General features: G+C 38.8%; 1 protein-coding gene across 5 annotated transcripts in view; it reads left to right on the forward strand.

Moving 5' to 3' along the window:
• The window catches only part of plekhg4 (pleckstrin homology domain containing, family G (with RhoGef domain) member 4), a 279951-nt gene that overhangs the window by 36512 nt on the left and 217929 nt on the right, over positions 1-25510 (forward strand). For all 5 annotated transcript variants that reach the window (XM_041191344.1, XM_041191340.1, XM_041191341.1 and 2 more), the window contains exons 2-3: positions 5781-5978; positions 14817-17355. In XM_041191344.1, the coding sequence (XP_041047278.1) occupies positions 5781-5978; positions 14817-17355 (2737 nt within the window). The remainder of the gene's footprint in view (positions 1-5780; positions 5979-14816; positions 17356-25510) is intronic.

A 25510-nucleotide genomic window follows, 5' to 3' on the forward strand; every position in this document is an offset into this window, starting at 1 on the left:
TTCCTTTACTTACAACTGCAAAATACAGACCAATATATTAACTGCAAAGTATTTTGGGACGTGCTGATAATGTGAAAGGTGCCAAATAAATGTGAGTCTATTCTTTTGTTTCACTAGGAATTAGAAGTGGTATATAATACTAAGAGGAAACACTATGGGAAGGGGCAATGATGCCATTCATGCAACAAAACAGATAAATAAAATGTTGGACTGTGTTTGAATTTTATCCAAATTATATAGAGGAAGATAGCAGCAGAACAAAGATTAGGCATTGATCTTAGTGGTTGGGGTGCAGAAGCTGCTTGGAGTCACTTTCTTTGTTGACATTCATTGTTGACAATGATGCCATATTTTGTTGAATGTTGCTTTGATGTTGAGTGTAGCTATTCACCACTCTTGCATCTGGGCCAAGCTTTAATAGTTCTGGCGCTTTCTGGAGTAAATTTTCCCAATGTCAAACTAATTACCTACTCTTCAATAATATCTAAATGCATATGTTGACATGGGTGTGATAATTACCAGCAATATTGAGAAAGGTGGTGCGTGTGATCTATCACAAAAATGTTTAGGCAAGAGCCACTGCAGGCTATTAGATTAGTTTGAAGCATGACTTTACTTTATGGATGATATTGATATGACAAGCTTAAGCCTGCATTTCCTATGTTAGCAACCATTTTTGCTGCTAGTCAAAGGCAGCTGCTCTATGTATCAGTGCTTCAGTGTTAAGAAACTGTCATCATGGAACTAATGGTGAAAAATGTAAACAATCTGGATTTGTACAGAAACAATAAATTTCTAGCCACTTGTGCAAGCTATGATAAATAAGTACAATGATCCTGATATTCAGGGTGTTGATGCATTCTTCTTAAATTCTGAAGATCATCCTGGCAGATTGTTATATGCAACACAATCCAAATGTTTAACTTTACATCCACTTTTCTTTTTCCTCATATCTAGTGTTTTGGGGCAAAAAGGGCCTCAAGAACCTGTACCACAGTGACTTTATTATAACCCATTTTGATCTTATAGTTGAAGTTTTTAAAGTGAGGTTCAAATAAGTGGTTGAATATCATGAGCATAAGTTGGTTATTTATTATGTTTGAAGTGAAAACCTTCCAAAGATGTTTTTTTGCTAAATTGGAAGTAATTACAAGCTCAATGTTGCTATATGTATTTAGTGATTTTTTTTTTGAGTTTTTTTATCCTGATCAAGGTGTGGGAATCCCATGGTGGCATCAGGCACACTCCAGTCAGGCGCAGCAGAGCTTCTTCCACACAGCCTCAATGATGCGTCTAAGCCATCACAAAAGATTACATACACTCTACTGCACCATTGTGATATTTTGCTGTTTTCACAGCAGCCATTCTGCTGCCTCTTGACCATGATTTCAGTGATACAACACCAATACAGAATTATTGACATGAGTTGACTAACATGTTTCTTGTTTGTACTATGAGGCTATAACTGTAGTGTTTCTAATTGTACTGAATTTGGCAAAACTTACACATGTACATTTGCTCAAATTATAAATGTAATTCTAAAATGACTCAGCATATATACATGAAGCTACTGCAAAGTTACAACCTTGCAATTCCCAGACATCAGCTCCTTGTGGGCCATATGGAATCTATATTTATTTTCCCCAAGCATGGTTTTATATGGGCATGGTAATGGATGAAAGCAAAGTTGATTAAATAGCGTGTTTGAGGCACCAGCTTTAAAATTAGTGACATGTCCTGACAATTCTTTATAAAACAATTGCTTGAACAGTCCGTGGATCAAGATTGTGCATCATACTCTGCAACTTTGCAGAGGTGTGTCTAGACTGTGTCAGGTTTCTGGAAGGTAATAACTGGAGCAGCTAGGGAGTGAACTAGACAGCTACTAGAGTTGGACCTTAGCAGTCTGATTTATCTCAATTGGCTGATAATTTCAGCAGCAAAGCTTCATACATAAATTCATCTGCTTGTGGCTTACTGTCTTGGCTGCATCAGCACCTGGAACTCTGCCTGTTGTGTATGTAAAAGCTCAAGTACAAAGTTGCTTGCTGCATTATGGTTTCTGGAGTATGTTTTAGATTAAGGGAATTATAAGTTACCTGTTGTTACCCCAGTACAGTGTATGCGTGTGAGCTACCTGTGGCCTGCTCCCACGAACTCTCTGATTCTGTCCTTTTGATACATGTCAGTGTCTCTTTTCTTGCATCTGTAACATTCTTTGTTGTGTCATCACTCTTTCGGTGCCCTTGATCGATCTGTCTGTCTGTCTGATCTGACATATTGATTTGATATTTGTATCTGTGATATTGTTGCTGTTTACTGTCTCTTCGAAGTGATCTCTGTATTGCCTGGCAGTTTGTGTGCCTATTTGTCTGTGTATATTGTGACGTATTGGTGTAACCTCTCATTATTTCTTGTCATGCTGAATATCTGTAATGGGTGTGCTTGCCTAGTGTGTTTTTCTGTTCTCGTGTTTTCTTTCTTTACTGACAGAAGATGCTGGAAATACACACCAGCTCAGTCATTATCTGTAATGAGTGAAGGCAGGTAATAATGTGTTAGGTCTGTCCCTTTAATGAGAACTAAAAATGGTGAGCTCAGAGATGGGGGCAAGAGCTTTATAACGTCCTCCTTAGAATTAGGGTCAATGAAAACCCTTTTCTATTCCTAGCATGGAATAAAAAGGGTTTCCTTTCACATTGAGCGTTGACCAAGGAAAAGAGCAATGGCAATAGTGATAAGCCTTTATGTAATGATGATTTCAATGGAAGTAGAAATTTTTGGCCATGTTCCTATCCCAGAATGGCTGGATGGTAGGGAGAGGTTTCAGAAAAATATACTGGAGTGCAATACCCTCTTCCAAAAGTCCTTGCATAGGGAAATTTAACCAGAGGGCTGCTGGCTGCAAATGCAACATCTCTCTAACGAGGGAGAAAGGGAAAAAACAGGTAACCATAGATTAGGTAGCTTAATATTGATAGTGGGTAGGCTATTGGAGATCCTAATATGGGATGAAATTAATACTCAAGTAGAAATGTTTAGGTCACTTAGAATAGTCAGTATGGATATGTAAAAGACAAGTCAGACAAATTTAATGGGATAACTTGAAGAAATAAGGATATTTATTGTTAAAGGAGGGGTGTATATTTATTTTCAAAGGGTATTTGATAAAATGCTGCAGGGTGGTTTATTGAAAATAAGTTGCATTGATAGATACATAACAGCATGGGCAGCAATTGGTTAAGGTCTAGAAAATAAATTGTTTAATGATGCTTTTTAGATTGGAATGATGTAAATAGTGACGTTACTAGTGTTTTTGGACCATTACTGTTCTCAGTGGCTTGGATTTTAACTGCCAGCATGTTTCCAAGAGCAAAGCACCTTGCAAACTTAATGGTTTGTTTGCCTGCAGAAGAATGATACCTGGTTAATTTTAACAGCCAACTTCATTTAAATGTCAAAAGCAAAAATGCTTACATGAATGAGGACCCAACCAGTTTTACTGTTGCTGCCTACTCAGCAGAGCAGGAAGAAATTGGCAATGGTCAGTTGCCAGAGACTTCAGGCCAGGTAAATAACCAGAATAATTTTAACTGCACATAGTTACTAGGTAGGAAGGCTTAAATCTGACCCCAATACATATAAATTATCTAAACTTTTGTGTGCTTACATACTATTGTAATAGTTAGGTTACTGGAATCTGTCATCAGACAGAGTAACTGAGCACTTGGGACAAATATCAGCTCATCAGAATCAGCATGCATCTGTGAAGTGTAGGTCATGCCTGACTAATTAAGTGGAATTTTTTGAGGTTATCATTAGCATGCTGGATAAGGAAGTGTTTATGGGCATTGTCTTTATCAGGGTCCTCAGTGTTTTTACTTCTGAGGCCCCTCTCTCGTTATAAAAATCCCGCGGACTCCATAACACAAGCATTTTTCTGTATAAAATTAGTTACACAATTAAACATTTTTTTCTTCACTTAATGTGAAAGTTGTTGCAGGTGCTGGGCACCAGATTGAGGTTCGGTGAGGAGCACCTGTACTTGACTGAAGTTTGGATGAGGAGTGTAGTGATTTTTTGCAGCTGCGAGCCATCTTGCACCCTTTGAGCATCGAAGCTCTGTTAATGACCATTGGATGATTCAAGTGATTATGGTGCTCAAGCACGAGTTTAAAAGTTCAGTCAAAGTTCATTAAGCGAATAGTAGGATAGCACACTGTTGAGCTTTTTATAAATTAAAAACTAAACTATCAAAAATGGAAAAATAGCTCAAAATTAATCAAGTTTTAAAACCAAACTAATAATCTGTCACTAATGTAAGAATTCCTTCACCAGTTTGGAAGAGTTCTTTTTCATATGATGTGGAAACGAATAGTGTACGTGAAAAAATCTAACATCAGTATTAAAATGGTTTAACCAATCTGTCTTACAGACAGAACACAATTGGTGTCATGTATGAAAGTCCTCACATGTGCAACATGTGCTATTTCTCTATTGAATTTATACTGTGCAGCTTTTTTTAACATATGTACATGGTGCTAAGCTGTATGGAACATGAAGTTCCTCTTGCTAATGAAGCATGACATTCTTGAGGTGCAGTAAGAGGATTATAATTCAGGCAAAGCAATTGTCATCAATAGTGAAACCTCTTCCATGAAGCTTAGTAAGTGAGCCGAAACTTTTTAACCCCTTTGACCAAACTGTCCAGTTATTTCCTGATGGAATTAATGCATGTATTTGGACAGCTGTACATGCAAGTCTAAAGTAGAAAACCTTTATGAGAATCTCTTTATACACCAAAATCATTGTAGTTTAGTCTACAACTTCTGTAACTCACATCCTGGTAAATAATTTATTTGGCTAGTTTCCTTAATTGCATTTGGTGGACCTACACAATAAACAGCTGCTGCAGTAAGAACTTGCTTTGCGTGATACCCAAAGTTTCCAGAACACCAGATGTCTATTGGTCTGAATGACAGTGAAGTATAGAATTCTTTATTTCATTACAATTTAATCAGATTTTTTACGGCTTGGTTATTACATGCAAAATTAATTTTTGATTTTGGGTTGATGATGGAGGAAACTTATACTATGAATCATGTAGCAGAGAGATTTTAGTACTAGCATTGTAGCTGTTATAACAGCAACACCCATGTTAGGAGAGCTGTTGATTTCTGAAGAAAGCAGCAAAATCAGTATTAGAAAAATAATTTTGTTTTCTGGGCATTTACATGGTCATATGTTAAAATACAAGCTTTATTGACTTTATTTGCTTGGTTTATTGTCTATTTTTATTGTAGCAGTCGTTGTAAGATATACTAAATGTCTTGGTCAAATCTGTAGTCTGAGCTGTGAAAATTTAGTTAGAAGCCATTTTTTCCCCCAAAAACATAATATAAACAGATGCTGGATGTGAAGTCAAAACACAGAATGCTGGAAATACTAAACAGGGCTGGCAGCATCTGTGGCGGGAGAAACAGAGTTGACATTTCAGATTGATGACCTTTCATCATGATTTCCTTTCATCAGAACTCCTCCTGAAAGGTCATTGATGTGAATTATTAATGCCAATTTTTTTGTTATTCTTTTAACTGAATTGAATATACAAAGATTGATATTTGGTTACAGTTCTCTTTTTTGCTCGTTAGATACCTAAACAGAGCTGATTATAAATGCAACATTTTGTATTTTCTGCACATCACAAAGAATATTGTACATTTTTGTAGTTACTGAGTTAAATTATAACTGTTAAATTACTTATGTTTTCCTTTTGACAGGATTCTGAATCCTTGGATATTTGTATTCAAAGTACTCTTTCAGCACTCTATCCACCCTTCGAGGCAACAGCATCCACTGTCCTATGTCAGGTTTTTGATGTGGTGGAGAAAACGTATTGTGGTGACGGATTGTGCTACCTCATTGATTTCCTTGTTCCTGCTAAGCACATTCTGCAATGCATTCAGCAGGATGCCTGTGTAAGTATGAGGGTAGCGGGTGGGATAATGAAAATTAGTACAGTTTGATAGGACTGTACCTTTCATATTAATGTATTTTCACATTTTGTATTAAATGATTAATGCAATGCTAGTTACCCTGAACGTCACTTTTTAAAAATATAAGTCTTGCCATGATAGATGGCTGCACTCAAAGCAATCCCTGGGCGAAGACGCAACTCATTTAGTCAGTTCCTCTAACTGCACCTTTGTGTTTTGGAGCAAAAAATGTAGCTAGTCAGAAAAATATGTGACTGTTTAATTGCCATTAAGTAAGATCGAAAAAATGCGACAGACTGAATAAATTTATCTTGTGAGTCTTGAAGATTTTTAATATAAATACCATTCCTCCAAGATCATTTTTTGATCACACGTTGTGAGTAGCTGAAAACAATCTTAATAGGAATGTCTGCATTTTCTCAAAAATGGAGATATATTTTGTGTGATGCTATTCATTGGGGCGAGAAGAAACCAATTCTAATAAAATTAAATCTCCCTTTTCCACTTAAAAGCAGAATTGATATTGGATAATTCTGGAACTCCTATACATAGTTGGAATGGCAGCTATCAGGTATACCATTAAACCTTTGACCTTTAAGTTTATCAGATCCTAAGGAAATGAAAATACAGAAATGGGCATGCTCTAATTATTCTCTATTCATCATAAGTATTTGGTTAATTCAAGGATTAACTTATAAAGATCAATTGTGTACCAAAGGAAGATGAAGATTAATTCAAAAGTTTCATATAATCAGACTTACCAGGAATTTGGTTGAATAAATGCAAATCCATTTTACACCTCTTAATGATGAAGCTAATGAAGTTTTAATATTAAGTAAAACGTTTGCTGATTACTTGGTACAGTAGGCTTGACTCTGGTGTCAAATGCAAATTGTGTATCAGTGCTGTTCAGAAAAAAAGCTTAATTTTAAATGATATTTCGTAATTAGCTTGGTTAAGCCCTTGAGTTGTTGGAATATTGTAATGGAAAAAAATATTAATTGTTTTTAAAATGATATCCAAATTAAAGTAGAAATATGTTTTCTCACTTCAACTGTTTTTGTTTCTTTGAAAATGGTTGTTACAAAGTATAAGATTTATTAAATACTGTTGAATTATGTTATTACCATTACCATTGTTATTACATTGTGTAATGGAAACTATTTTGAAGAAATCTCTAGAGTACAATGGAGTGAGCTGATAAAATAGATCTATTTTAATAAAACTTGACCATGCAATAGCTTTTTTTAAAAAAAAGCTATACATTGAACAATTAGTTACATTATATGCAATAGTGGGGAAAAAAGAACAATGTTAAATGTTTTGAGATCTCTTCTAATCGCAATACTTTGGAAAATGGCATTTTATACCCATAATTGTGACTTATGAACGAGTGCCTTGGTGTACTGAAGTTTTTGCATTACTCCAAAATGTATTATATGATTCCTGGAGTTTATTTTGTTTGTATTCCAGTCTCAAAATGCATAGAAATGTTCTGGAGTTTCAGTAGTACAGAGCATTACTCCAGCTTCATTTATAATGCTACTCCTTTGAATGTGATTTTTTTGAGTTACTAAATTTTGAAAGAACTCATACAAGCTGCTGTTTATATACAGCTGCCTTTAGAACAATAGACATTTTATGATTCTACCTAGATTTAAAAGTTGGCATGTAACATGCCTTTTGATACATGTCAAATACTTCAGTTTCAACCCTTCTATTTACTTGCATCATTTACTGGTAAATCTTAAAAACAGTTTTTAGAATTAAATTACACATTTCCCATAGAATATAATAAAGTCCAAAGTTTAGTATTCCATTTTAGTTTGTTAAAACAAATCTATTTGAAAAGGGGTTTCATAAAAAATGGTTTAAAAATTCCACATAGCTACACCACAGTTTTAAAAACAGGGAGCAAATAAAGTTCTAAAGAAGTATTCCAGATATCGAAAATGAATAGAAAACCATCCCTATAGTGAACCGTAGGAAACAGGATTTTGGTATCGTCTGTATTGCAGTCATAAAAAGATTCAGATTTATTTTATCCAACTCTAATTGACAAATTAGAGCATTATTTTTCCCTTTTTGTTTATAAGATTAAAAAAAAGTCTTGAATATTTTGTTTTTTTCTAACAAATCAAATACTCCATAGGGGAGAGAAGCAAATGTAAACTTTTCTTTCATTATATTAACCATCTTTGTAAATCTTGTATGGATTATTATTTATTGATTGTATCTACATGATAAAAGTATTGTGACTGTTTGCACCTGCTGCTGCCACACTCATTTCATGTTATAGTTTTGCCATCTTGGTAACATCTGATGATCTAAACTATTGATACTGACCATTAGACTTGGTATTCAGTTCTCCCACTATAGATGATGCTGTTATTCTTGCAAAATTTTGTTTCTTGGATGGCACTTGCCGTCAAGCTTTATCACTTTTATCCTGCCTCACAGTGAGTGGTTGAGTCAGGACCATTACATCATTGAAGGGAAAATTGGACAAACATTTGAAGTAGATGATGACACAGGGCTATAGAGAGAGAACAGAACCATAAGACTACTTTTGGGTTGCTAGTGGAAGTATAATGGACCTACTGGCGGCCTCTTGTGCTGTAAATTACTTCAAATTTTTCGTTTTTAAAGTTCAAACTTGATTTTTTTTCTGCCTTCCCTGCTGTCTCCTTTCTTTCATTGCACTCTCCTGTTTAAAAAGAAATTACAACATTTTCTTCCTTTGGACCTGCATCCCTCTGTTAGGACTGTTTTATCTATTTGCTTCTCAGGTTTGCTTACATTGTTGCTCTCCTACGGCCATTGCCTCTCTAACCCATATACACGCACCATCACCCCACCCTCCAACTTCCCCCTTACTTGGGCCTACAGCCTCCTGCTCTCCTACCCACTTGGTACTTCTGTCAAACCATCAAGTTGGTACTTTTCCCTGTACTTGTGGTCTCCTGATCCCATATCTGTTTCATTGCACCACTATGCTGCTGCCTTTAACAGTCAGGGTCCCTCTGACCCTTTACTGTTTAAAGTGCTATCAACTCATAATGCATTTGCTGATTTTTGCAATCAATGGGAAAGGAAGGCTCTGGTTGCATAATGGAGAATGGGGGATGGAAAGAATTCAAGAAAAGGAGAGAGAGGGAGATATTTACAGGAATAGAGACATGACAGTGCCAAGTTAGAGAATAGTCTTGGACTGCTGGGGATTGTGTTGTTCCACGCGATCACGATTTTTAAATTCAATTACGGGATGTGGGTGTCGCTAGCTAGGCCGGCATTTATTGCCCATCCCTAATTGCCCTTGAGAAGGTAGTGGTAAGCTGCCTTCTTGCACCGCTGCAGCCCCTGTGGTGTAGGTACTCTGACAGTGCTGTTAGGGAGGGAGTTCAAGGATTTTGACCCGGTGACAGCGAAAGAACGGCGATATGTTTCTAAGTCAGGATGTTGAGTAGCTTGCAGGGGAGATTCCAGGTGGTGCTGTTCCCAAGTATCTGTTGCCCTTGTCCTTCCAGATGGTAGTGGTTGTAGGTTTGGAAGGTGCTGCCTAAGGAATTTTGGTGAGTTTCTGCAGTGCATCTTGTGCGCCACTGTGTGTCAGTGGTGGAGGGGGTGAATGTTTATGGATGGGGTGCCAATCAAGCAGTGTGCTTTGCCTTGGGTGGTGTCAAACTTTGAGTCCTGTTGGAGCTGCACTCATCCAGGCAAGTGGAGAGTATTCCATCACCCTCCTGACTTGTGCCTTGTAGATGGTGGACAGGCTTTGGGGTGTCAGGAGGAGAGTTACTTGCCACAGAATTCCTAGCTTCTAACTTGTTGTTGCTACAGTATATATGTGGCTAGTCCAGTTCAGTTTCTGGTCAATAGCAATCCCCAGGATGTTGATAATAAGGGATTCAGCAATGGTAATGCCATTGAACTTCAAAGAGTGATGTTTAGATTCTCTCTTGTTGGAGATGGTCTTTGCCTGGCGCTTGTGTGGCATGACTGTTACTTGCCACTTATCAGCCCAAGCCTGGATATTGTCCAAGCCTTGTTGCATTTGGACATGGACTGCTTCAGCATCTGAGGAGTCGCAAATGGTGCTGAACGCTGTGAAATTATCAGCAAAAGGCCCCTTCCTGACTTTATGATGGAAGGAAGGTCATTGATGAAGCAGCTGAAGATAGTTGGGCCGAGGACACTACCCTGGGGAGCTCCTTCAATGATGTCCTGGAACTGAGATGATTGACCTCCAACAATCACAGCCATCTTCCTTTATGCTAGGCATGACTTCAACCATTGGAGAGTTTTCCCCCTTATTCCCACTGACTCTAGTTTTGCTAGAGCTCCTTGATGCCACACTTGGTGAAATGCTGCCTTGATGTCCAGGGCAGTCACTCTCACCTCACCTCACCTGTGGAGTTCAGCTGTTTTGTCCATGTTTGAATCAAGGCTGTAATGAGGTCAGAACCCAAACTGAGCGCCAGTGAGCAGGTTATTGTTAGGCAAGTGCTTCTTGATAACACTGTTGATGACCCCTTCCATTACTTTGCTGATGATCAAGAGTAGATTGATTGGATGGTAATTGGCCGAGTTGGATTTCTTCTGCTTTTCGTGTACAGTGCATACCTGGGCAATTTTCCACATTGCTGGGTAAATGTCAGTGTTGTAGCTATACTGGAACAGCTTGGTTAGGGACGCGGCAAGTTCTGGAGCACAAGTCTTTAGCACCATTATTAACTACTTCAATAACAGCATGGCAATAAGAAGCATACTTCTGGTATGTTGCCTCACTTTCACTAATGATGGAGCATTTTGAAAGCATTCTGCTTGACACACGTAAACTATTAAACCCTGGACTACTCATAAATTCCAATGCGTGGAACTATCCTATGGTTAAGACCTAGACTGATCTTTTGAACCTTTACTTTTTAATGGAGAAGAAAGGTGCAGGATATGCTGCATGCACAACTTGAATTCAGTCAGATGGAAGTGCAACCTATTATGTTGTCATGGATATATTGGTAAATAACCCTGATCCCCAGCCCCTTATTTACATCGTAGATCATAGACTGGACAGAAGGAAGCATTCAGCCCATCGAATTTTTACTGGTAGTCGTACTCCCAGCTCTTTCCCCACATCAGCAATTTTTCCTCCAGGTATTTATCGAATTCCCCAGTTGAATGCTATAATTCAGTCTGTATCTACCACTTTATCAGCCAGTGCATTCCAATTCCTAATCGCTTGGTTAAAAAGTTTTTCTTCATGTCGCTTCTTGCTCATTTGTCAATCAGTTTATGTCTGTTCCCTCTGGTTATCGATCCTTTCCTCATTGGAAACCGTTTCTCTTTAAAATCATGTAGGATTCGGACAGAGTAAATAAACACCTCTATCTGATCATTGTTTAGCCTTCTATGCTCCAAGACAACACCAGTTTCTCCAGCCTATCTATGTAACTATAAACCTTCATCCCTGAACCCATTTTAGTAAATCTCCTCTGTACATTCTCCAAAACCTTAACCTCCTTTGTAAAGTGTGCTATCCAGAATTCGACACAATGGTCTATCTGGAGCTGAAATAGTATCTTAAAGGTAAGATGCAACATTAGATTTTAAAACATGTAGATCCTGGTGAATGGAAGGGATTCAAAGAGCATAAAAGGGTGATGAAACAGTAAGATAATATCACAAAAAGGGTATAGGAAAAGAAACTTGAAAGGGGTGTCAAATTCAACACACATTCCTCCAATTATCTGATTTAAAAAGTTGGTCAGGAGCAATATGGACTTGTTGAAAACGGATAACGATGTTCTCAGTGAAAATTAGAAATTGGCGGACATATTAAATGATTACTTTGTGCCCACATTTACAGTAGAGAAAAGTGAGAGAGAATTTGCATTTCATGCTCTTCCCCCTTTTGCGTGCTCTCCCCCTTTAGCGCATGCTCTGTGTCATTCCCTCTTCACCCTTCACCCGCACGCCCTCATCCCCCGCTTTTGCCCGAGTGCTCTCATCCCCTCTCTCCCTCCCCCACTCTCTCTCTTTCTCTCTCTTCCCCCCCCACCTTTTGCTCTCTCTCCCTCTTTCTCTCCATTTTCTCTCTTCCCCCTTTCTCTCTCTCTCCCCCCCTTTTACGCGCTCTCTATCTCTCCTTCCCTCTCCCTTTCTCGCTCTCTCTTTCTCCCTCTCTCTTTCTCCCTTTCTCTTTTTCCCTTCCTATCTCATGTCCTCGTTCCTCCCTCTCTCCCCCTCCCTTTCTCCCTCTTTCTCCCTCCCTCGCTTTTTGTTTCTTTCTTGCTCTCCCTCTCTTTCACCCGATCTCTCTCTCCCTTTCTCTCTCACTCTCCCCTTCTCTCTCTCTCTCTTGCGCACACTCTCTCTCTCTCCCTCTCTCTCTCTCTCTCTCTCTCTCCAGCCCCCCTCCCTGTTCCCCCCTCACTCTTTTTCTCTCTCACCCCATCCCTCTCTCCCTCCCCTCTCTCTCACTTGCGGCCCCTCGCGCCCCCTCTCATGCTCGCGCGCTCTTTCTCTCTCTCTCTCTGACCCCTCTGATCCTCTCTCTCTCTCTCACACACACACCCCCCTGTCCTCCCCTCTCTCTCTCTCTCTCTCTCTCTCTCTCACCCCCCTGCCCCCGTCTCTCTTTCTCTCTCCCCTGTCCCCCTCTCTCATTCCCTTGTCCCCCTCTCTCATTCCCCTGTCCCCCCCTCTCCTTTTCTTTCTCACATACCTGTCTCTCCTTTTCTCTCTCTCTGTCTCTCTCTCTCTCTCTCTCTCTCTCTCTCCCCCCACCCCCCCCACTCCCCACACACAGTCACCCTCTTTATTTATCCAGGATGGAGGCCCAATGCTAAACAGGTGCAGTGTACGATAAATGAAGAGGATGTTCAGAAGTGGTGCATTCCTCTATCACACTGTTATTTCAACATTATTACATTTACACAAGTCTTCCTTGAAGCTTCTCCCTGCCTCGTTGATGCACTGTAACTATGAAGCTGAAAAAATAAGTCTTTTTATTAAGAGCTTCTACCTCATTGAGGAACCTTTAGGCCAGTCCACATCCAACAGCCTGGCCTGAAAACTCTGCTCACCTTTTAACAGCAGTGACAAATTCCACCACAGCAGCTGAAACAGTCCACAATATTCTTTTTTAAAAAAAGTCAGTTTGCTCTGTCTCCCAATATTAACAGATTCTTTAAAAAAGTCCATGATCTGGATCTGTGTCTTCAGTTCTTCCTTGAGCCATACCCTATCTGCATACCAAGGTTTGTTGAACTCCATCCATTAGTTTTTGAAATTTATTGTTTCGAGATATGTCCGCCTTCAGCCTTGGAGATAATTAGAATTATTTGTAACATACTTTTGTATGGTTTTGGAATGCTACAATGTGTTATAGACAGGAGGGGGTTTAATTTAAACAGCCCTGATTTCTCCTTTCACCACCCGTCTGTAAACAGAAAGGTGTTTTGATTTCCCTCTTTGTAAGTGGTGGCGTATTTCCTAACCCCTCAGTTTTGGAATCATCGGAATTCTATTAATAACAAGAAACTTGAGAGATGGTGAATACAAGAGGATTAGTTTATTTGCACACACTCAAAAAGCAGGAGGGAGTGAAGGCCCCTGTGCATTCATAAATAAACAAGGAATAGAGAAGGATAGATTTATAAGGCAAAGACCACTGAGCAAAGAATTATTGTTTTGTGTGAGTCCAGTATCTAAATCCAATGGTATATTCCTTCACAGAGATCGGCAGGCTGAAAATGGATGCTGGATGATTCACCATTCTAGTAGAGATGACTTCCACGATGAGTTAGGCGTGGGGAGACTTGCAGGCGATGGTATAGAAGTTCAGAATTCCCAGTAGAAACGGTATAGATGGGTGGGCAGGGGCAACCTGGACAGAGCCCCTTTCCTGAGCTGCTGCTTATTAAATAGAAGGTGGCAGACTACCTTGCAGCGCAGCAAGACAGTGTAGCTGGTTTCCCCAGCATTTTTTTGTGTGTGGAGCGGGTGGTGTGTGTGTGTGATGTGATGTCACATGACTCCCATCTCCACACTTTGGCTTTAATAAAGGGTCTATATTACTTTGTCTGGGTTCCTGAGATTGTTATTGTTCCAACCATTACGAGTTTGAAAGGAAAGTTGCAGGGTCATTTGCTCTAGCAGACGACTTGGCTCCTGTTGGCCAGGCTTGGCTTATGAAATGGAGATGGCTTTTGTATAATTTCCTTTGAATTTGGTATCTGCAGCCCACAGGGGTTGTTAGCATCTCTTCAGAGACAACGAGGCACAGATTTCTTTGATACTGCCAGATTGGCTCCTATTGTTCAAAAGTCACAGCCTGATATGGCTTCAGTCAGTGTAAAAGGTCATTGTCCAGTTTTAAAATTTTAGGGATTAGCCATGATGATGATATAAAAATATAGTGCAATATCTTAGTCCTGTTACAAATGTGAAAAATAGTATCATCTCACTCGATTATTGCCCATACTGTAGATTTCAAGAATTACTAAATTTGCAGCTACTTATTAACTGTTGTGGCCAAACACATGTTCATGGTCAGTAATTTCTGCCCTTTCCACTCATTTTCATTTCTTTCCTAAGCTCCACAGTAGCTAGTGCCAGAATGCCCGATTATCAAATTTGTATGTATGCTGATGGACCTTAAAAATGTATTTGGATGCACTTAAATCAGTTTTCTTGTGTTGTCTACCATGAATATACTTTTTGTTAAATTTGTTTTTAGTGAACTGTTAACAATGGAATACTGTTTTAAGTCCAAGAAGAAGCATTTAACGGGAATCTTTTTCATCCTATTTTTAACAGTTTCAATACTGTGGATTACTATTTCGCTACGAGGGCTGGCCTTTATGCTTCTGTGAAAAAATTGTAATACAACTCTCTGCACTCGACTGGCAAACTTTACAACCTGGTGATTTCTACCTTCAAGTGGTTCCACACCTGAAGAAAACACCACGTATTGTACTAAAATGCTTGGCAACAAATGGGTACAACATAGAGGAACTAATAGTCCCAGAGATCTCTTATACTTCTATCTTCACTATGGAATGGTTGGACAATATTAACAAGGGACGGATGGGAACAGCTTTGCAAAATTGTCTCTTGTCTGCCGACAGCAGTATCTTACGAGTACCTTGGGAAGAAGTAGTAAATCCAGAATTTGTTGATAAGCCAAAAAAGTTTGAAAGTATGTCATCAGGAAATTGGGCTGTGGATCAAGCAGTTGTTTGTAACAATCCCAACAATTCACTATTGAATGATCACAGTGTGGGACCAGAAAACCATTCTGAAACACTTCAAAATCTAGCCATGAAAGAAAAAGAACTGAAAACACAGCAAATGCATCCTAGAATGGTGTTGCAGAGTTCCCGAAGTAGTGTTGCAGATTGTTTAGATGTTTCTGTTAGTCCCCCAGCAATTTCTTTTCATGAACTTGAGGGGGAGTATGTAGAACTTAGTCAAATTTCATTAACTGAGAGTGATTTCCTTTCGCAAACAAGCACATCAGACTCAAAATTACAGCAGACATTAAGGGCTAACAGGTCACCAGGAGTAATCCCTTTGAATGCCTTGAGAAGTAGCACTTGTTCCAAGGAATCAAACTGCCCAAATTACACAGTGGCATCTTCTAATGTAACTTGGAGATCCAATTTAGAAACAGTACAGAACCCATTTAATTTGCATGTTAGCATCAATGAGGAAATTCTTGAACATAAGTCACTTGCAGATACTATGGAAAACAAAATGCAATTTCATAATAAGACTCGCAGTAATAGCGAAAATAAAGAGCCTTGTGTGTTTACAAAAGTAGAGCTGTCTTCACCAGCGGAAACTGACCTTCATCAAGAAGGAATGCAACAGCAGTTCAAGCCTTGCTGTGGAGACATGCATATGTTAATTAAACAGACCATAAATGCCACAGAAAACAATTTAAGCAGTAGTTGCTTGGAACCAGTGGTTTGCAGCCACAAGCAGACTCCTGGTCAAGATTTACACGATAGACCATTTCAGAGTTCTTCAGGTGATTCATTACCTGTGCCACACAGTAGAAATAAAATTGATATGAAAGATTGCAAAGAAATGTATAGAGAAAAAAGAATTCCGAAAAATAACCAAAATCTGTCTGAGGCAGATGCAACAGAAAATACCCATGGGAAGCGCACAAAAGTTGCAGAGCGGAACAGCACATCAGTGGTTTTTATTAATTCTGATAAAGAATTTTTCAATCATCAATTGACTGACTGTAATTTAGCTAACACAGTGGAATTTGTAAATGTTCCTGCCACGGCATTTCCTAAGTACATACAGCCTTTGGCTAAGTGTTTAGAGCAGGAAAAGGCAATGAACCAACATTTAGACTGTATTGAACATGCACAATTTAAGGGTCAGAGCCTTAATCAAACTGTACAGTTTATTAAAATTGTATCTCAACCAGAGGCAGATGTGCAATTGGATGGGTATAAAATCCCTTTAAACCACTCTTTAGGCTCTGAAGGCACTACTGAATCTAATTTATGTGAGAATTTTGCACTTGCTGGCAATTCAGATCCTCCATTGAAGGACAGCAGACGGCATATAGGGATTAAAGCTGCTCAATTGATTGAAGAAAATGTAGAATCTGCCATTCACCACCTGACTGATGGCACAGGCACTGCAGAGTTAATACATGAAGAAATGCAATCTACAACAAATGCTGATCATTTACAATCTAATTTAACAGAGCACACTGAGCATTGCGAAAAGCATGGATTTGAATGTATGACATATTTTGAGAAAGATCATGTATATTGGACAGAGGAAAATATCCAATTGCATGCATGTTCAGTTAGTAAAGAAAGAACTAGCCAGCACTTTCAAGTCAATGCATTACACCAAATGTCTGCACATGTGGAACGTGCAAATACAGATCAACTGCCGAATGAATTCAATAAACAGAAACACATTGAAACTAAGGAATTGAACTTGACAGAAAACTGTAATCTAATACTTAAAGATGTAGATCCACTACAGGACACTGGAATTCCATTCTTACAAGACCTGCGAACTGAAAATGCAATGCAGGAGAATAGTGAATTTAATACTGAAAAGGAAGGCAAACACAAGGGATATTCTACTGTTGAAGAATACTGGTCAAATATAGTAATGACAGAGTCTAGCATTGCCTACTCAAGTACAGTGGGGAGTGAAAAGCTTGAAAGTACTTCTGCAAATATAGGTAGAAATGAAATCAAAGGAGAATCAAAAGAACACAATCAATCAGAAAAACAAGCTACAGAGGATTTAACTGTCATAAATCCTGAAGATTGGAAGCAAGAAGGATGTCATACTGACGAAAATCTAGAAGGTAGGATATCTCTGAATTTGAACGACATGCTTTTATTATTATAAGTTATGTACAATACCTTTCCTAGCTTTACCCAGGTTGATTAATCGTGATTACAAATTGAATGTAAATGGCTCCGTAATACTAAAGGATATCATTATACTGAACCCAAGACTTTAGCTCTGACTTTAACATTGGCCAGCTAGCGAAGTCTGTTGGAAACTTACCAACTGAAATAAAACCAAGGAATATTTCAATTTTTAGCCCTCTTTACCATGTTGTTCACCTGCAAAAGGCCAGGTGGCTCATTGTCATGTGTTGGAAATTGGTTAAGCATGGAAGAGGATTCCAGAGAAGAGAAGCCCTGAAGTTGCTTTCAGGGGCTGGGAACAACACACCTACTACTCCTGATCCCACAAAGAAAAGTTTTTAAAAAAATTATCCATTTGGGCTTCTTCACCTTACTGGTGGTCACAACTCTGTGCAGCCTGGTGGGAAACCAACAGCAACTTACCCACTCAGGACTGAATTAAAATTTCAGTCAGGGCCTGATTATATTATTGGATCGAATCTGCATACTTAAAAAAGACCCTGCCAGCTTTGGATGGGTGTCTTGGAAGTGACTGAGCTCAGTGGCTTCATATTGGATGACCGTGGTGAATTGAATTTCTAGGTGGGGCCAGTTACAATTTCCCCCTTTACTTAGATTTAATTGGTTTAATTATTTGAAGTAAAAGTTGACCTGCATTAGGAACTGGACCAGGATGGATCCTGGATTCTGTTAGAATTCAAATGAGCTCCAGGAGTTGTATTTTGTCTCCACTAAAGAAGAGGATGCTGCCAATGTCATAGTAGGAGTGAAATCGAATAGGTTAAAAATAGATAAAGGGAAGGTGCTTTTTTTTAAAAAGGCAGTACTCAAAGTAGAAAAGTAGTCTGGTCTAGATGGAATGCATCATAGATTGTTGAGGGAAGTAATCTGCTGAATTTCCTTAGATTATGGGAATGGTGGCAGAGGACTGGAAGACTCTTCAAAAAAAGGGAATGAGTTAAATCAGCCAGTAGCGGGAAAACTTTTAAAGACATTAATTTGGGGCAAAATTAATTGGCACTTGGGAAAAACATGGTTTAATAAATGAAAGCCGGCATAGATCTATTAAAGGCAAATCATGTTTTACAGACTCGATTGAGTTTTTTGATGAAGTAACAGTGAAGATTGATGAGGGTAGATTGTGTATATAGACTTTTAAAAGGCATTTGAAGAAGCACAACATAATAAACTTAAGTTGAAGCCTGTGATTAAAGCGGGTTGGTTGCGTGGATAAAAATTTGGCCAATAGACCGAAAGCTGAGAGTAGTGGTGAATGATTGTTTTTCAAACCGGAGGAAAGTGGTATGGCGTCTGCCGGAGGTTGGTGTTATCCACTGCTGTTTGGCTACACAAGACTTAACTTAAAAGTTTTCAGATGGCACAAAATTTGGTGAAGTATTAAACAGTGAGGTGGGTAGTAACAGGCTTCAGGAGGACAGATAAACAACAGACTGGTGAAATGGGACAACACATGGCAGATAAAATTTAACATGAGTGAAGTATAAAGTGACTCATTTTGGTTGGAAGAATGAGAAGAGCAATGTAAACTGCATGGTACAATTTTAAAGGGGGTGCAGGAACTGAGTGACCTGGGGGTGTGCATACACAGTCTGGAGGCAGGACAGATTGAGAAGGCTGTTAGAAAGCCATCCATGATTCTTTGCTTTATAAATAGAGGTATAGTGTGCAAAAGAAGTAAGTTATGCTAAAACTTTTGTAGATCACTAGCTAGGCTTAAGCTGGAGTATTGTCAACTTCTGAGCACCACAGTTTAAGAAGGATATCTAAACCTTAAGAGTGTGTACAGGGCAGATTTAGTAGATTGGTACAAGGGATGAAAGACTTAAATTACATGGAGAGATTACAAAAACTGGGACTATTCTTATAGGGGAGAGTTAGTTAAAAGGAGATTTAATAAAGTAGATGTGTTCAAAATCATGAAAGGTTTTGATAGAGCTAAAAAAGGAGAAACTGTTTTCAGTGACAGAGGGGTAGTAACTAAAAGACATACTTAAGTGGATTGGGAAAAACCCAGCAGTGACTTGGGGTAGTAGGGGGGATTTGGAATTACAGTGAGTGGTTATGATCTGCAAACTTCGGTGGCAGCAGACTCAGTAATAACTTTCAAAAGGAAATTGAATAGATACTTGAAGTTTTTTTTATTAATTCATGGGATGTGGGCTTTGGCAAGGCAAACGTTACTTACCAACCCTTAATTGATCTTGGGAAGGTGGTGATGTTGCTGCCTTGAACTGCTGCAATCTGTATGGTGAAGGTGCTGTTAGGAATCAGTCAGAGTGAAAGAGTGGCGCCTATTCCCAAGTCAGGATGTTATGTGACTTTGAGGGGAACTTGAAAGTGCAATGTTCCTACATCTCTGCTGCTCATTCTTCTAGGGGTAGAAATCCTGGGATTGGGACGTGCTGTTGAAGAACCCTTTGCAAGTTACAGTAGTACATCTTTTGTACTGTACACATGGCAGCCATGGTGCACTGGTGGTGGAGGGAGTGAATGTTTAAGGTGGTGGATAAGGGTGCCAGTTGTGTGGCTAGTGTTTCATGGATGATGTTGTGTTGTTGGGACTATATGCATTCAGGTAGGTAGAGAGTATTCCATCACACTCCTGACTTGGGCCATTTTAGATGGTGGAAAAGTTTTTGGGAATTAGGAGGCCAATCATTTGCTGCAGAATACGCAGCCTCTGATCTGTTGGTCTAGTTGAGTTTCTGGTCAGTGCTGACTCCCACAATGTTGATGGTAGTGGATTTGATGATGGTGGGTAGCAATACCGTCCTTTGTTGGAGATGGTCACTGCCCAGTAGTTGTGCAATGCAAAAATTACTTGCCACTTAAGTCCAAGCCTGAAGTTGTCCAGGTCTTGCTTCATTATCTGAGGAACAGTGAATGGAACTGAACACTGTGCAGCTCCATTTCTGACCTTGGAGAGATGGTCATTGAAGCAGCTTATGATGGCTGGGCTGAGGACATTGTCCTGAAGAACTCATGTAGCGATGCCCCGGGCTGATTACCTTTGACTTCAATTTTGCTTGGGTTCTGTGACTTGGTCAGATACTGTCTTAATGTCAAAGACGGTCACTTTCACCTCACACCTGGAATTCAACACTTGCCACTCCACCAAACAAGCACCACAACCAACACTGGAGAGTAATGTTCAATTTTTTATATTTAGAAATTCATTTTTGTTGTCTATTGTTCAGAGCAAGCCTATATTGAATTCTGGAGTCAAGTTGTCCTGGTGGGATCTAACCTGAGCATCGATGGCCAGGTTATTCAGGAGTAGCACTGCTGGTGACCCCTTCCATTTTTCAAGTCATTGGGAAAGAGCATGGCAGTGGGACTAATTGGATAGCTCTTTCAAAGAGTTGCACAGGGATGTTAGACAGACTGGCTGACTGACCGGGCTGTATTAGGCTATGATCCTGTGCTTTTTAAAATTATCCCAAGGAGACTTTGGTCATAAGACACAAATATGTGGTCAGTTCAATGCCAAGAATTATTATGCACTGCAGAAATTTATGTATTAAACATTATTCATTATGCTTGTAAAGAAAAAGTTAACCACCCACTCAGCATACCAGCTTCACAGTCAAGACAGCTGCAGGCACTCAGTGTCAGATTAGTTTGAGGAACCTATCTGAATGTTCTGTTGACTTTGGGAAGATGTACTTTTAGTAGTTCCCCCTAAATCTTATCAAGGAAGTTGTCATGTGTGTTGAAGTTCAACCTTCGCTAAGGACTCGAAGAGTTGAGACACACATGATTTGTAGTTGGGACTATATGACTTGAGATGGATGAAGAAAAATTTACTGAAGCTCTGCAGCGACAGACACCACAATGTATACCTCCTGGTACACCTGCTCAATCCCAGGACCTGTAGGTCTGAAGAGATCCATTAGGCTGCAGATAGTCTTAGAAATGAGAAAATGCCTATCTTTTTGTTTTGCTGTTCCTTTGCGCTTGAGAAAAGACGGGTTCAGCTCCTGATATTTCCAGGTACCTTGTGACTTGATATATATTATGAGTATAAGATTTTAACTGTGGTTTTGGCTAGGAAGAGGATTTCATAATGTATTTATCTGCTTTTCTAAACAAGGCTAATCTCATAGATTCTTTGAGCATTTGGTGTCCTACACAGCAACTGAGATTTCTTCAAGAGCTCTGTAGTATGCATATTTATTATTAACTTTCTGTTAACATTGGGTACTTCATTAAGCACTGTACCTTCCTAATGGAAAATATTCTTATTGTAATCTACCTTCTAATCTCACTGGTTCCTCTTAATGGTAGCATCTCATTTTTCGTGTTTTACTGATCACTTTTATTAGCATATTTTGTTTGGTGAAATACATTGCAAATTGCTTTTACTTCAGTATTTGGATCTTTTACTAGGAAACAGTCCATAAACTACTACAATCAGTATGAATGTTTACATGCTGTGAATTTCTTCTCCAGCATGAATGCAGTGGCATGGTATTAGCCTACGCTATGGAAATGAGTCTAATACTTCACATTTTTGGCAGAACTGTTCAGAATTTACGAGAAAAACTTTATTAAGAGCTTCAGTTTTTCAGATTTCATGCATTGAAGAAATGATATTTTAATAAAGATGTTCACAAATTGAATATGTCTTTACTGATTTCTAAATGGTCTCTGCGACAGAATTATTAGCACATAAATACACAAAAGAATCTTTTTACATCTGGAGAAAATGCATGTTTTTTGATGATTAACAATCAGTAGAGGAAGCCAATGATCAAATTGTGCTATTTAAATATTGTTTGAAATGAGAATTTGATTGTTTGAATGAGAAATTACATTGAAAAAAACTGTGGATTGTGGAGAGCAGTTTTTTTCTTATATATGGATTGCCTTATAAGTGAGGATATCTGGAGTGTTTTGAAAATAAAGATGAGTAATGTGAAGATATATTTACTTCAAAACATTGAGAAGCAGGGTGATTTACTGAAATTTAGTTTTTGTGCAGTTAATCAACAACAATTGCAAATAAACAAATGAGAAAGTGAACCAGTCATGTCACTTTTAGACTCCTCTAGTTTCCTTATAGTTATAGACCCTTTATAGTTTGTATTGTTGCAAGATATGTAGAAGTAAGATTTTCCCATCAAAAACAAAAGATTATTTCTATGTAAACCTTTTTGATTATTTTTGATACTCTTGCAACACAGAACCATGTTATAATATGGCATGCGGTAATTCTCGTGCTGACCAAATCCCAAAGGGAAACTTGGTCGAGCTATTGCAGCAATTTGCGATTTGTATTTTTATTATGAGAAGGTATGTATACTGAAGTCAGAAGTAAAGATCTCACTACTACTTCTGGAGATTTTAAATGTTAAATTAAAATATTTATTAACAAACGAAAAGAAAACTAAAACACAAGATTACAGTCACACAGTTAAATTTAGCATTATAACATATCTAAAAGCTTTCTACTTAGCTAGGCTCACAAATAAACACCCTTTCCCAGGCAACGGTCCCTATAGATTCTGAATCTATAAAACATCCAGTAATATTACCGCAAGGCTTTAGGAAGGTATTTCACAAGCTTCTCTCTCCCTCATACTCGGAAATGGAAATCCAAGGCTTGTTACAAAGCTTTGCTTTCTGGAACAGCTAGACACTTCTCTGGGGTGACTAGAAGCTGCTTCCTTCGCACGACTGTGCTCGCACAGCACATTCTTCAAAAACACATGGCCACACACCTCATACAGCTTTCAATCTTTCCTTAAATATATTTTTCCCCTTTCATCTTTAAACCCATTATTTTTAACTTTCTTTTGAAAGTTACCTTTCCCAGAATCTAAAATCTTCCATGTTGTCTTGATGGCTACCACTTTCAGGAAAATTAAACTTAATAACTTTGTTTTATTTATTTATGATCTTTGCCAGTTGTACAACTTCCTTTTTCCTGTCCTTGAAATTCAATTATTATGAATTCACTGCTCATTTATCTGCTAATGCAAATTCTTATTCATGCTGTATCAACTGGTGTCCCATCTTAGCTGGCTCATCTCCACTTCAAAAATGCCTGCTTTACACCTAACCTTTTGATGATTTAAACCTTGCAGTCTGACTGTCTTCAGCCTAATGAAATTAGTCTCTCACACACAGCCCCCACAAGCCTGCTTCCCAGTATCCCGCAGTAATATTGGAAAAAAATATATTTTCTTTAGAACCATCACATATCTCACTTGTAAAATATAATGACCTGTGTCTGCATAAAATGGCCAAAAGTGTAAACAAACATGCCATTTTTCAACATGCTCATATAATTTGAAGGTAAATATATTAAAATACCATGGAATGATTTCAAGGCAGTAATCACTTGGATGAAGGGACTGACTGTATTGTAGCCAAATTTGCATGAAGCTACAAAGATAGGTAGGAAAGCAAGATGTGAGGATGCAAAGAGTCTGCAAAACAATATCGATAGGTGGGCAAAACTTTGGCAAGTGGAGTTTAAGGTGTGAAAATGTGAGGTTTTCCACTTTTGGCAGGAAGGTTAGAAAAACAGAATATTATTTAAGTGTATAGAGACTGCATCATGCTGCAGTGCAGAGGGAGCTGGGCATCCTTTACACATGAATCACAAAAAGTTAGCAGTACAACAAGCAATTAGGAAGGCAAATGGGATGTTGGCTTTTATTGCAAGGGGGATGGAGTATAAAAATAGGGATTGGTGAGACCGTATCTGGAGTACTGTGTACAGTTTTGGTATCCTTACTTAAAGAAGGAAATATTGCACTGTTAGCAGTTCAGATTATTAAGGTCCACTCGGCTGATTCCTGGGATGAAGCGGTTGTATTATGACAAAAAGTTGAGCCGGTTGGGCCTACAGTCATTGGAGTTTAGAAGAATGAGAGGTGATTTTATGGAAACGTTTAAGAATCTGAGGGGATCTGACAGGGCAGGTGCTGAGAGGATGTTTCCTCTTCTGAGGGAATCAAGAATTAGGGGGCACAATTTAATAATTAAGGGATTTTCCATTTAAGATGGAGTTGAGGAATAATTTATTTTTGAGGGTCATTAGTCTTTGAAGTTCTCTTCCACTGAAAACAGTGGAGACTGGGTCATTGAATATATTCAAAGCTGAATTAGACAGATTTTTGATCGACAAGGAAGTCGAGGGTTATGGGGTCAGGCAGGAAAGTGGAGTTAAGACCACAATCAGATCAACCGTGATCTTACTGCATGGTGGAGCAGACCTATTGGGCCAAATGGCCTACTCCTGCTCCGGTTTCTTATCTTATGATCTGTTTTTTAAGGGGAGGTGAAGAGGAGCATGTTTTAAGGGAGCACCTGTACTTGTTCCCATGGTGTTTGGGGAAATAGAAGATAAATATGTATGTTGTTGATTTTCTGGCTTTACAGAGAATATCATTTGGCTTATCTGCTTTCCAGAGTTACTCTTGTGATGCTGACTATAAGGACGGGGAGTTTGCATTCCAGAGCAACTGTTTTCATTTACTTGGGCACCCAAAAGAGAGTCGACCAATTTAGGACTTGAGGCAACCCTCCAGTAAAACCCAGGTGACAGCTGCATAGAGGGAGGTCACCATTCAAGTCAATACAGCCATCCAATTCTCATATCTGCCTGCAACTAAGAAAGTATTGTGCTGGTACTTGGAGTAAGGTGAAAAGGAGTGTCGTCTTCACTTCTGTATAAGTTCCTTGTTGGAATAATCAAATATGACACAAGCCTAAGTTTGGAATTACTGCATCCTCCAAGAAGTGCCATTTGAAATGCTGCATAGAACTATTCCCCTTGTGCACATGCAATATTATTGTGCCTAAAATAAAAAATGGAGATAGCAGCTGAAAAACTCTGAAGAACTGAGGTAATCCTGGGGGTAGCAGCCTTGAAGGTATAACTGTTATCAGATTCCTCCACCCATTGTTTATTCTCCCTAGGGTAATTGATTTAAAAGGTTTAATTTAAAGGGATAAGTCAGGGCAGGAGAGCTCAAAGCCGTGGTGTGCTCCATGTGGGAAGCTGGGAACATTTCCTGTGCCCGGAACCAGCGTGTGTGCAGGAAGTATGTC

The sequence above is a fragment of the Carcharodon carcharias genome, chromosome 7 (genome assembly GCF_017639515.1).
Source record: "Carcharodon carcharias isolate sCarCar2 chromosome 7, sCarCar2.pri, whole genome shotgun sequence".
NCBI lineage: Eukaryota > Metazoa > Chordata > Chondrichthyes > Lamniformes > Lamnidae > Carcharodon > Carcharodon carcharias.